This window comes from Falco punctatus, assembly GCF_963210335.1.
Source record: "Falco punctatus genome assembly, chromosome: 15".
Classification (NCBI taxonomy): Eukaryota; Metazoa; Chordata; class Aves; order Falconiformes; family Falconidae; genus Falco; species Falco punctatus.
The window spans coordinates 308,985-322,323 of record NC_137595.1 but is presented as its reverse complement, the minus strand read 5'-3'; the positions used below and the strand labels follow the sequence as shown (position 1 = coordinate 322,323).

At 41.7% G+C, this 13,339-nt stretch overlaps 1 protein-coding gene across 1 annotated transcript in view; it reads left to right on the top strand.

The window, feature by feature from the left end:
* LAS1L (LAS1 like ribosome biogenesis factor) overlaps positions 1–13,339 on the top strand; it is a 28,565-nt gene that overhangs the window by 2,906 nt on the left and 12,320 nt on the right. The window contains exons 5-7 of the mRNA XM_080366255.1: positions 494–679; positions 2,590–2,636; positions 5,787–5,896. Coding sequence (XP_080222381.1) covers positions 494–679; positions 2,590–2,636; positions 5,787–5,896 — 343 coding nt within the window. The remainder of the gene's footprint in view (positions 1–493; positions 680–2,589; positions 2,637–5,786; positions 5,897–13,339) is intronic.

Here is a 13,339-nt window from a genome sequence, read left to right as displayed (position 1 = left end):
AGCACTGAGGAACCAGTTAAATAACCTTCAGCAGGACCCTTAGGTTGAATTGGGTAGTGAAATAGTGATGGGAGAAAAGGGGTTTTCTTTTCATTCTATAGAATGTAGTCTCTGAACAAAAAAATATGTTATTGTTATAGACACTGTGTTGATCGTGGTGATATGAAAGAATTGACTCATTTTCTCATTAAGGGACCACTGCTGGGACTTAGTTTCTGCTTAAATTTGGTGTGGCTTGAGCAAGGTGCAGTGCTATAGCAGTGTCCAGTCCTTTCTGTGGCCAAAAAGACAGTGGGTGGGTATTACCAGTCCTGTGATACTGGGTTGTGGGTTTCTGTTGTTTTTTCGTTAACGGACTTGTATGTGATTTCAAGGTTCCTAACTTGTTAACAGCATTTCTTTTCAGAATGCAACTTAGCAATGTGCCACCTATATTACTTTTTTTCAATAACAAAATGTCACTGAGATGATAATGTTTTCTGCTCTCCCTTAGGTTGTGATGTTGTGCTGGACTGGCTGCGAAAGACATATTGGAGCCGTCAGCTAGGCAATAACTTGTGTGAAGAAAGTGAGGACGAGGAGCAGCAAGGGGTGGAAGCAAGTGCAGAGTTAGACAATGACGCATGGGAGATTCAAACCCCACAGCATGAGGCCTGTCAGAAACACAAGGAATTCCATGGTAGGTGTCCCTAGAATAATGGCACATACAGGGATTAGGTATGTCCCATGCTAGAGAGAACACTTTAAAAGTGTCATCTTCTAGCCCTGACAATGCGTAAAGATATATCTTCAGCTCAAGTTTTGGGATTCCTCTTTGGACCTGAGTGGATTCTTGGGGTGTCTGACTTTTTTGGTATTAGCTGACTGAATTTGTATCGTAAAATCTTTTACTTCTGTTGAATATGCAGTATACTAATCAGCAGCAACAGTTATACTGGGATGGTTTAGGACCAAGTGTTGTAAAAATTAGTTGTAGTGTCTTGACAGCCACAGTTTTGGTATTGAGGCCATTACTGGCAAAGAATGCTGTGGTCCTTTTATAGCCCTCAAAACTCTGCAGATTCATAACTTGAGCAAGAACAGGATAAGGGCAGTTCAGCCAGTTTCAAAATACTTCACATGTGGACAGAAAAATTACTAGCTGCCAGTAGTATATAAAATAAAAAGTAATCACAGGTAACTCAACATGGGCATAATCTAAGATACAAAGTGCAAAACAATGGGAAAACTTTGGTAAACTGTGTTGGTGGTTGCTTTTCCATCACCGGGAGTTTTTGAACCCAAAATAGAGAACTTTACTCAAAGTCAATTTGTAGTTTGAATGACTTACTGGAGGAAGCAGGAGTTCAGATTAGGTGGCTGGTCTGTGAGTTTGAGGTATCAAACAGTACCTCCAACAGTAAAATGAGTTAGTCATAACTTTTTCAGACAAAACATGGCATGCTTATGGGGAGTAACTCACCCAGCAGATTAGAGCAGCCCAATCCAAGGTCCAGAGAGTGTTTCAGCAGAAATGCTGAAGTGACCCTTACTGCTCCCTGGAAGGTTACACTGGGTGACTATGATGATCTTTCTGGCTTTACGATCTATGAATTTGTTGCAAGTCTTCTAGATTCCTTTGTAACAGACGCATACATAGATACAGTAGCTGCAGTCCAGAAGCGTTAGCTAATTTGTTGTGCACTTTGATTTTAATACATAATTTATCAGAACAATCCAAACCTAGAGGCAGTACTGAAGTTTGGAACACAGCAGCACTTATCACTTTTCTTGTCAGAGTGTATGTGAGGGCTCCTGTCTGACTTCATGTTGGATGAGATACAGGCATGTGCTATTCCTCCTTCTCCCTGGTTAGCCCCTCACACAAAAATAAAAAAAAAAAAGAAAAAAGAACACCACCCCGCCCCCAGCTACCAAAAGAGAGAACCACAGATCGATGCAATAGATTCTGTGATTTATACATCTAGAGTGATGGAATGGCAATGATGTATCAGTGCTACAGTTCAAATGCCTGTGAAGTTTAATCTAGCTGATACTGGGTGGTGGGCATTCTGATAGCAGGTGACAATCACACCTGAATGGTGAAGTATTTTGAAAGATGGTGCTATTTCAGGTACAGTAGAAGTGGTCCACAGATGAGAGAAAGGACATCTCATGTGGATGGTCAATTCAACTTTAATGAAGTCCAGTAAGGATGTGAGTAGCCTCAGTGCTGTTGAAATGGATTTGAAATGCAAGTATGAGGATTGCAAATATGCAGCAGAACATGAACTGTCTGTGGGAACAATTTCTTCCTAAACTGATCTATTTAGGGGTTTTTTTGGAGCTGTCTGGATTTATCCAGCTTGCCTGTGATAAAATACTGAACTCATGGTTCAACCCCACTTCATAAATTTTATGTTACTGGAAAAGTCTGGGAGCTGTAGGAGTCTTCCACAGTGTTGGCTGAGTTGGAATTTATGATTTCATTTGACTGCAGTCTTCCTTGAGTGTGTACTCAGCAGAACTAAGCAGCTTGCCCAGATGCAAAATTCCCTTACATAGTTGATCCATTCCCTGCTTAAACTATATATTTATGTTTATTTCTAGAAAAAGTCAGAGATGTGCTGATATCCTACAAGAATGAGCAATTTAGGGTAAGTACGGTCTGATCATCAGCACTTCTGGTTCTTCTCATTTCCTGCTTGGGGTGGTAAGTCTTCATTCTTGCCCAAACTGAAGAACTAATGCTCTTGGCCAGGCTTCATTTGAAATACCTGAATGCTAGCACAACTAAGTTGCTGTGCCAGGCGTTTGTTTCATGTAACAGCAGGGATCTAGGTTTTTTTCCCCTGTAGCACCCTCCCACAATTATAATCTGTCCAGAAGTGTCAGTGATACAGAAGTGGTATTTGTATCAGTGCTGTAGAGGTGACAGTACGCCAGTGGCCACAGGCTGCTAACGCTTGCTAGTTTATGTACTCTTGCCTAAAGTAGAGCTGCCATCTAGTGCATAGACCACAGTAGACCCATGACTGCTGCATGTGTGGAGAGAGGTTTTTTTAATTCCTTCTTCAGATACCTCTTCTGCTGTTGTCAATCATGGCTGCCAAAGAGAAGCTTCACTGCAGAGAACAAGCAGTTTGAGCTGTGATGGATGAGAACACTTTGTTCATGTTTATAAATGAGATACGTACTTGTTGGAGATCCCAAGTCTTCCTTGTGGATGTGGATAGTGCTTGGTTTGTTTTCATCCTAGCATGTCTGGAAATTGAGACCTGTCATTCAGAAGTCATTAGCTTGTGTGTTCTATCATCCATCATATACTTTTGCAGGGGACCAGCGGCTAAGGTGCTGCAGTTAAGATTTGTGAATAATTTGCCCCAGAAATCTCTCCCTGATCAGTTTCCCCTTCTTAATAATGGGATGGTTCTTAAAATGTGTTGAGAGCTGGGTTACAAACCTTGTAAAATATCTTTGGATATGACCTCACCAACATACTGTTGTTACTGGGGAGCTGTTCTCACTTTTGTTTCAATTAATATCACTAGGGCCTAAAGGAGAAAGTGTGCTAACGTTCCAGTGAAGTGCAGACTTAATCAGCAATGAGAACTAGGGTCAAGAATTTTATTGAAAATGAACATCCCACTTCCTTCATTGTCTTGGTTTTGGAGTATATAACATGATTCTCCTTTGTTTGTCCTTCCCTTTCTGTAGCTGGTACTGGCTTATTTTGTACTTTTTGTGTTGCATCATAAAGGAGACAAGTTGATTATGTGTGGTGAGTGAACTCTTAACATATTAACAGAACAGAGGGAAGTATTTCAAACCAAGTAGGAAAATGCAACTTCAAAATTTAAACTGGCCAGGGTTTAATGGGGAAGGAAGTAGGCAGGCAGTTGCTAAAGAGTAATTTCAAAGCCTTTGTTTCAAAGCACATGTGAAGCTGTTCTTATCCCATCAAAATGGTGTAAATACATGCTGAAGAGTACTCTATATTACATGCCTCAATTTAATTGAATTCTGCATACTGTGCTTTTGAAATTTCTCCGTTCACTCTGTAAAGCTGCCTTTCTTGACTGATTTCAAGTGGTGCACTTCCAAGTCTGTCAACTGACAAAGTACAGCTGAACTGTGAAAAATGAATGCTCTGTATATACCTGTGTTGTGGATATAGCTTCTTTTAATGTATCATTTTTGCCACTTTAAGGTACACTGCGTAAGAGTGAGCAGAGGCCTTGCCAAGATTGGTCAGCGCAAGGAATGTTCTTCCTTGTGGCTGATACCTGCAGATTCTTACTGAGTTTGTCTTTAATGAAAAACATAATACTAATTTTATGCATTAATTACTGTTGCCAGTAATTTGAAGGGGTGCAAGCGTATTGGCCCTTTGTTGGCCTCTGAAACTCTGTTCTGTAGAACAGTAGACCTGTAATCTAAAACTGATTATAGCTGATAAAATCTCTGAAACTTAGAAACGGATTGAAAAAAATGACGTGGGTTTGTTCTTGCGCCCTTTAAGGGCAGATGGTTTGGTGCATGCAAATAATTTCTTAACCATGACAGCAACTGAATGTTCCAAATATCAAATAAATACTACTTGAAGCTTTTTTTAGGCTGATATTCAAATGCTTTCCCTGGTTTGGCATAGAAAGAGTAGTACGTGTCTTTGCTAGTCTCCCTGCGTAAATGTATAGTCTGTCTCTAATCTTTTTCATGAAGTAGGAGAATCACCTATACCTAAGTCACCATTATAACAGTATAACTGTACAGTCTCTGATCCAGATACTTCTCTGGCTATTTTGTTAACTACTTATTATAGTTAGAAGTTTATATAAATCTCTGAAGTTGTAAACTAGGCCAGAATAAGCTCTGTCATAGGGGCTGTGTACTTTGTTGTCTAATTGTTCACGTGCATAGGGTAGAGGTACTTAGTCACTTTAAGTCACGTCTTTACACTTGATTTTTCATCTAAAGTATCTTTTGCAGTGGTAGCTTTGCATATATGGGTTAAGAGAGCTAATCAGAGTCCTGAAAATGACACCTTGGTGTTCCAGTCTCATTTTGCATTACATTCCTACCTGGCAGGAAAAATAATTCTTTCTTTTCTCTCAGTAGTTACTGTCTTCCAAAAAGAATCTGCTAGATACTTGTCAGTGATGTAACATGCTTCATACCAATGTTTTATAGGAAGTGGTGATGGTAAATTGCTACTTGGGTAGCTCAAGGAGCATATGTAGAAGGCAGGTCTTAGCTTGCTGCACAGGCTCAGATAAGGTGTATATCAAACCAAGAAAACTCTTAACTTTCAGTATTCTCTCTTCCATTCTTGGTACAGCCTAATAGTCTCGTGTATTGCTCCTACTCATCAGATGCTCTCAGCTGGTTACAGGTTGCCTAGATGACTGCGTTGATTCAACATTTTGATCTACTGTATGTATAATATGACTGGCAAAACCTTGTCCTGAGTAGGCAACCTCATTCCCACCCCAGATGTTGAGTTAATGATTCAAAATGAGTCTGTCCTGGTTTGTGCTGAAGTCAGGGAGAGCAAGGTTTAGAACCAGAATGAGGATGCCAGGACTGACTTCTTGGTGCTGCTGCCTTTTTAATTGAGGCCTTTTCCAAGGATGATGTGGCTTATGTTAATTTTTAATGTACCCCTAGGAAGGGAAACTTTTGTGAGTTTTTTGAAGCACTGATAATGAAGTGCATATGGCCATGTGCATCTTCTCTTAGTAGCAATGCCTTTCTGTTCACCATTGAGGAATATTTTCTGTTAATGTTTGGATTTTTCCTTCACTCAGGTTATGCAGACAGTGCAGTCTGTTTCAAAATCTCGAGAGCTGTGGTCTGATTCCTCTTCAGAAGTGGACTGGATTTTGGCTCAGATCAAAGACCTGATGCAAGAGAACAGGTATGTCTCTGATAAGGAACTGAGGTGAAAGGTACCGTGTGGAGCTATTGCACTGCCTTTTCACTGTGTCATTGAGAGAACACCTGGTTGATTTCCTCAACATCTTTGAGGACTGAGTTGTTGATCTGTGTTAATGAGTAATGTTTCCTGTGCCAGATGGTCTCCAGGGTGTTGTCCCTGACTTAGCTGTGCTGACCCCAAGGCATGTCAGGATCTTCAGTGTCTTCAAAAGCTCTCCTAGCAACCTTGTGTAGACTTTGGTTTCACAGTAGCCTTTAGAATTCTTCATAATTGCAGAGCAGTACTTGGCTTTTTCCATACTTTCTGTCCTTCTATTACTGCAGGGTCTCTAGAACCCAGTTGAGACTTTATCATTACTGTATAAATTTGCATTAAGATCTTGTCCCATTGAGAAATGTGATCAGTGTAACTCTGTAGAGGGGAGAGAGTAGCATGTTACAGGGATGAGCTATAACTCCTGATGTACATGGTAGGCTTGGCAGTGTTGGGTTAATGGTTGGACTCAATGATCTTAAAGATCTTCTCCAACTTAGATGATCCTATGTTTTGAATATAAATATATATGCCATACAAGCTGCTGATTAAGAGGTTATCAGATCCTGTGCCAAAGAAAACCCTGAGGAAGAGACTTGCACCTTATTGGTGTTGCCCATTGGTTACTGAGCATGGAGTAATGAGCAAGAAGGCATGAATATTCAGTGATGAGAAGCATAACTTACTAAACATGGGACTTCAATATCACTTAAACTGTCTATTGCTAGATGCTTGGAAGGTACCTGTGTACCAAAGGCAAGCCATTACACCTACCTGTGATTCTGATTCTCACTGAGCATCCTGTTAGCCACACCTTGTTCGCATGCTCTCCTATTAGCTTACGTTTGTGCAAAAGTTGCTTTTCATAACAGTACTGTCCTATAAGTACATGATCAAAACAAGTTGTTTTTGAAAATACTGTGCTTTTGGTTCACTTGCTGTGCAGTGATTCTGCAAAACATTTTTATGATGTTCCATGAAGGTGTGTTAAATCATGTTCTAGCAGTTGTCTGTCATCACCTTTATACGGACTGCCTGTTGTGTCAGCTCTTGCTATTTGTCCCATACATAAAGCTGCATAAAGTACATTCAACCCCACTTATGCACATTTCCAAAAGAACAAATAATCTACTTCATCAATCAAACTAGGTCTTCTGACAGAATACTCAGAATTTAGATGCTAGTGACTATATTTGTGGCCTTTGAGGCACCAGTGTTTCAAAGTTGTGGTCCTCATTAAGCTGTGAAATACCACGTGCTGGAGGGTGAAGAGAGGAGTTGGGGCAGCTTCATTTTTGAAAGCCTTGGAACTGATGGTGTATTTGAGGATACAACACTTGGAATACCCAGCCAGTTCCCAGGGCTCAGCAATGCTTGTTCTTTACTACTAGCACAACAAAACCATGCTAATGTTTTTCCCTTTAAACAGTCTCAAGTTCCTATCTTAAGTGCTTCACGCTATATATTTATGTCATGGGCAATTCTCAGAGGAGCTCTTTAGGCTGAATTCACAGTTTCGGCAGTGCCTAAACTGTTAGACAGCAAGTGAGTGGGATGGATTCTGAGGCAGGGCTGTCAATTAAACCTTTGCTACTGTGCTTGTTTGTGTTCTGGCTGGAGAGCAGGTGTGTGGGGAAGGGAAGTCTCTTTGGAGTTCTGTTCAGTGAAAAGACCACAGCATGTGATGAGTTTTCTAACATAGAATCCTAATATGGACCCATTGCTGTCCCAGGAGTGTGCAGTAAAATGGGGAATCTCTAGTCTCTCTCTGGAATTAGTAACCTTAAAACTAACAAACAAACCCCCAGACCCCCTAATGTCAATAGCCAGTTTTCTGCTTTGCAGAGGACTGATTGTCTCCAGAGCACTTCCCGACCCCAGGATACTGGTAGCAGTCTGGCTTGAAGTGGTGCTTGCTCACAGCATCAACGGTTATCAACAGTTATCACAGCTTGCCATAACTAGCTTTTCTGCTGACAAGCTTGGTTACGTTTTTTTCCCCTTGCTTCTGAAGGGTGCTCCTGAGCAAATAGCAGATATTCTGAGGACAACATAGTGGAAGGAGCCTGCGTAGGCCTGCTTTTAGTGTGTGATCAGTGGGCAAATAAGCAGGAGTTTGCTTTCCTGCAGTCAGCCTGACACCTCTGAAACAGTTTAACAGAATTGAATTTAAGTGCAGCTTTAAGCTGCTTGAATCCACTGCTTGGTTTGGTGGAAAGCTGTTTTGTACAGGGTGCTGTCGTCAGAATGTGACAGCTTTTTTTGCATTACTGTTTTTACGGGAAACTGGTCTGGCAGATGTAGAGAAGACTTGAAAAGTAACCATCCCGCCCCCAATACCACCTCCTGCTTGGAAGGAGTCTGTGTTGTTTTCATGTTCTGTTAAACAGTTTCTCTTAGTCCAAAAATGCCCATGTGTGAATCTTTTGTTCCGGAAAGCTGTTATTGTGGATGAGCAGTTAGGGTGCTTCACTGTTGTAACTGCAATGCGTAGGCTTGTGTGCTTGCTTATGTGTTGGTCAGTCAAATGGAAGGGTTAGGCTTTTCCTGTCTTTCAAAAAGACCCACTTGTGGAAATATTTTAGGATAGCTGTAGATTATAAATGAAACAATTCCTGCACAACATGTTGGGAATTTCACTGCTTTGCTTAGAAGGTAAACTGGCAGTAGAATAGAATTGGTTTTACATCCTGCCTTCTTCAAGTGTATGTGATAGCATGGATTACAGGGCACCAGCGTGCTTAGGAGATGCTGCTTCCAAAGTTAAAGCAGTTTAAAAAGATTGATGTCTATCTGGGAAAGTCCTAGAACTAGGTGGCACACCTCAGGAGCCTGATCTCATTTCCAGCTTTCTGAGAGCTTTGTTTGGAATTCCAGCCCAATAACATAGATAAGGGTATGAAACTCAGATGCTAGGTGTAACCTAAAGAAACTTCAAAGGTGAGACAAGAATCTGTGAGAAACAGCATCACTGGATCCTTTGTTCCAACAAAAAAGTCTGATGGTATAGTATCTCTAGAGTATCTGTCATTTCTTAAGTAGTCAAATCTGGCAGTAATGTTTTCATAAGAACTTGGTCTTCCCTGCATTGTGCTACACTGAATAAGGCTTTTTTGATGTTTCCCTTAAGCACCGGCTTCAAATAAGGCAAAGAAAACAGATGGGAGGAAGCAGGGGTTTGTGGCTATAAAGATGTATTCTTTTCGGTCTTGTGGGTTTTGTTTCTGTTAGCTGTTTTATGGTTTCCTGAGCGACTCCTAATGATGAGGCAACTTCATTAAAATAACTACTCTGATATGTGGGGAAATCTCCCACTTCCAGCAGCCAAGAACGGGGGGCTGTTTCACAGCTCACAGGTTGCAAAACTTGCAAAGAGCCAAACCCTTCGGTGGTGACGCTACTGCAGAGAGATTTTGCAGTTGCCTTTAACTGCCTGTGTTCAGGGAGAAGTTTTGGCAAGAATGTTTTTCTTGATATATATGTGTGGGTATTATTTCCAGTAAATACTGGTTCCACAATTCCAGACTTTGAGCCAAACTTGTGGAAAGGGAACATACATGTTACTGGATCAGAACAGCTTCGGCAGTGAGTTTCCAACCCTTATTCCTTTTACTTTACAAGCTCTCTCTGACTCCTTTTGCTTCTTTAAGCGGTATTAGCTCCAGAAAGCCCCAGGAACTGCATAACATACAGGTTACAAACGCCTAGTTTTGGTACTTTTGTGTATTTTTCTGCTCTTCTCAGCAGTAGATGTCAAATAGGCCAGCTGCTTTAATAAAGCATTTGTCTTGATTTTTGCATAGTGGATTGACTGTGTTCACACACGTGTTTATTCCTGGGAGCTGGCAAAGCCAAAGCAGGGAGGGGGCATTGTGTTGCAGGAGAATGTGGAAGTCTGGTCACTCAGCTTATTATTTCTCCTGGTGAGTTTCTCACTTCTGTATTAGGAGATAGAGAAGTGGGTCAAGGGACTTCACTGACACCTTTCTTCAAAGCTGAATAGATGACCCTTAACCTTTGCCGCCTTCATTCTTGCTAGGACAACTGGAAACCAAGTGCTGAGCGTGGCTCTGGTGCTGGGTGATGTTAGTTTCCAAGCCCCTGTGTAAGATGCAGTCATGCATCATGTGGTAGCTCTGCATGGGTTTTGTGGCACTTCTGCAGTGCTCTCTGTGAAGTACCTGAAATAATAGTGATGTAATGGAAATGTTTCACCACAGTGACAGTATAGGCTCAGTTCCACAGTCACTGGAGCAATCATTGGAACCAGGTTTTAGCAGGGTGTTGAGATGTACTCATTTTCCACTGACTGTTTTTATATCAAAGAGCTACTTTATTGATTCTCAAACTCCGTTTTTGGTTCAAGCAATGTAGGCCAGATGCTGCCGTGCTTCCCCTTATTTAAGCCTTCTTTATGCCTACTTTCCCTGTTTTAATCCTGCAGGGTGAAAATTATTTACTTGAAAAATCAATTTAAGACCTTATCAAAATTCACATCTTGAATCTTGCTGGAGTGTCCTTTCTGCAGACCAGCTATTTCAAGCAGACTAATCAACCTACAGGCCCACAGTTGGTTTTTTTCCCCTGCAGCCAGAACCATAGAATCACAGAATCATTTTGGTTGGAAAAGACCTTTGAGATCATCAAGCCCAACTGTTAACCCAGCACTGCAGAGTTCATCACTAAACCATGTCCCTAAGCATCACATCGACGTGTTCTTTAAAACACCTCCAGGGACAGTGATTCCACCACCTCCCTGGGCAGCTTGTTCCAGTGCTTGACCATTCTTTCTGTGAAGAATTTTTTCCTCATATCCAATCTAGCCCTCCCCTGGCACAGCTTGGGGCCGCTTCCTCTTGTCCTGTCACTTGTTATCTGGGAGAGGAGACCAACCACACCTGCCTACAGCCCCTTCAGGCAGCTGCAGAGAGCAGTCAGGTCCACCCTGAGCCCCTTTTCTCCAGGCTAAACCCCCGCAACTGCTCCCCATAGGACTTGTGCTCCAGCCCCTTCCCCAGCTCGGTGCCCATCCCTGGACACACTTCAGCCCTTCAATGTCTGTCCTGTAGCGAGGAGCCCAAAACTGAACCCAGCATTTGAGGTGTGTCCTCACCAGCACCAAGTATAGGGGGACAGTCAATGTCCTTGTCATGATGGCCACACTGTTTCTGATACAAGCCAGGATGCTGTTGGCCTCCTCGGCCAGCTGGGCACACCACTGGCTCATGTTCAGCTGGCCATCAACTAGCACCACCAGGTCCTTTTCTTCCAGAACAGCAAAGGCTGGAACTAGCACTGCAGTGAGATTGCTGCCTTCACTACACTTTTAAAAACACCTGACTGTGTCAAAGTTGAGCTGGGGGTGAAGGGAGAAGCAAGAAGATCCCACTAACCACTTGCCTCTTGCCATCTCCTTGGCAGCCTGCTGACAGAACCATGATGTCTTTCTTATTCAGGAAGTTTTGGAGTGTGCTTCATGCAGCCAGGTCCTTGTCTCAAAACCCAACTTGCCCTGTTCTCCTGTCTGGATCCTTAAGGGAGAATCTTAGTATCGTACAGTTATTTGTATTGCAGTATGGCAGGTGGCTTAATGAAGAATCCTATTAGAGTCTGTATGTTGCTTAACATTGGAAAGTTGCTTGAATAATACGGTTTTGCTTGAGAGAAAATGATTTCAATTAATCTGCATTTTCTACTGAAGCTCTCCTCTGTTGGAACACTTATACTGTGTTGCTCATTTCAGAGTAATAACAGGACAAAGGCCACACTGCATCTGAATAAACGCTACATGAGCTGACATCAAACAAGTGGCCTTATGGACAAATGCTAAATCCCACTAAGAACCAAGTTTAGCTGGCTGAGCGTGATGAACAGTCAGGCAAATCAAAAGCAAATTCTTCCTGTAGAGGGGAGACAGAGGTGGGTTGGAAGCCTCTGAATGGTAGAGCAAACTCTAGGATTAGGCACTTGGTCCCATATTTCATGCTTGAGCGCCTACTTCATCTCATGCTATTTTTTATTCCAGCATCCAGATGCATTTTTTAAATAACACAAGTTGTTGTATTCACAGTTAATGGAAGGCTGTGCTTTTATCCAGCTTTTTAGAACCACCTATGCACTTTATTTGAGAGCCCAAAATGATTAAAGACAGTTCCCAGAAAGGATTCATCCATGTATATTCTGCTTCTGTTTATCAATAATAGCATGTTAACGGTATTGAAAATGAGACCCTATCACACTCTGGTTTCCATTGGTTTTTAAATAGCAACATAAATACAGTGACATGGCATGGGGTTTCTTTTAAGTGCAGATTTATCTTTCTTTAGAGGGAATTCTCCATTAAGCGATCTTGTGTGAATGGTCATAGATTCTCTTCTTCAGAAACTCAATAAAAGCTCTACTTTCTCTAGCCCTTGCTATCAGTCTGTTCTCCACCATGACATTTGTTTGAGAAGATGAATAGTAGTATGCTACCAAGGCAGCAATGAGTGTGCAAGTGCTTATAATCAAGTAAGTTTTTTACTTAAAAAACAAACTCTGCAAGCTTTACACATAAGTTGTGCTTTTATGTTTATGTTAGTGAACACAGAGATTCCTAGAAGTTGTTTTTGAATGCCGTTGTGGTAATCGCTTCTGCTTTGCTTCATATCTCTCCTGAAATGGTGCAACTGTTTCCTCTCTCATTCACATGGAGTCTGTCATGTATCGCTAGTGCTTCCCCAGTGGCCTCTGTGAGACTGGAATTTTCTGAAGGACTGACTAATGGTACTGTCCTTCTCAGCTGAAGATAGGGTTGTTCCTGCAGTCTCCTGTGTATTTCTGAAGGTGCTTAATTTAAAAGAATTTTTTTTATTATTCACTCATGGAAAATAGAGCACATGAAGGGGAGGAAGGCGCAGAATGCATTGGCAAGGCTGTGACTTCATTAGGTTTGGCAGCTTGGATTGTGCACTCAGAGGTATGAGAGTTTGAGTTCCCTTGAATATGTCAAGTGACCTATGAAAGTACATTTGTAATTTAGAATGCCAATGTAATTCTGAGTAAAGCCTTTCATTTCCCCTGCCAACATACCCTGTAATTTGGGTTATGCAGAGGGCAGAAGATTCCTACAGACCTAAAGCAGAATGAGCTAACTGCAAAGGATCCTCTGTTGTCTGCTTCAGAGAATTGACCCAGTGGACCTTTTTTAGTCAGATGTTTTTCTGCTTAAAAAGTTCTCAACTGAAGCTGCCATCTGCATGGAGCTGTCCTTAATGGTTGGTGATGATCAGTCATTGCATGTAGGACTCATGGTAGTTATGCTGGAGCAGTTTCCAGAGAAGAGGGGGATTGAAAGTGGGCTTGTATTTTAGAAACAAATTACATTCTACCACTGCCCTTCTGATTTCC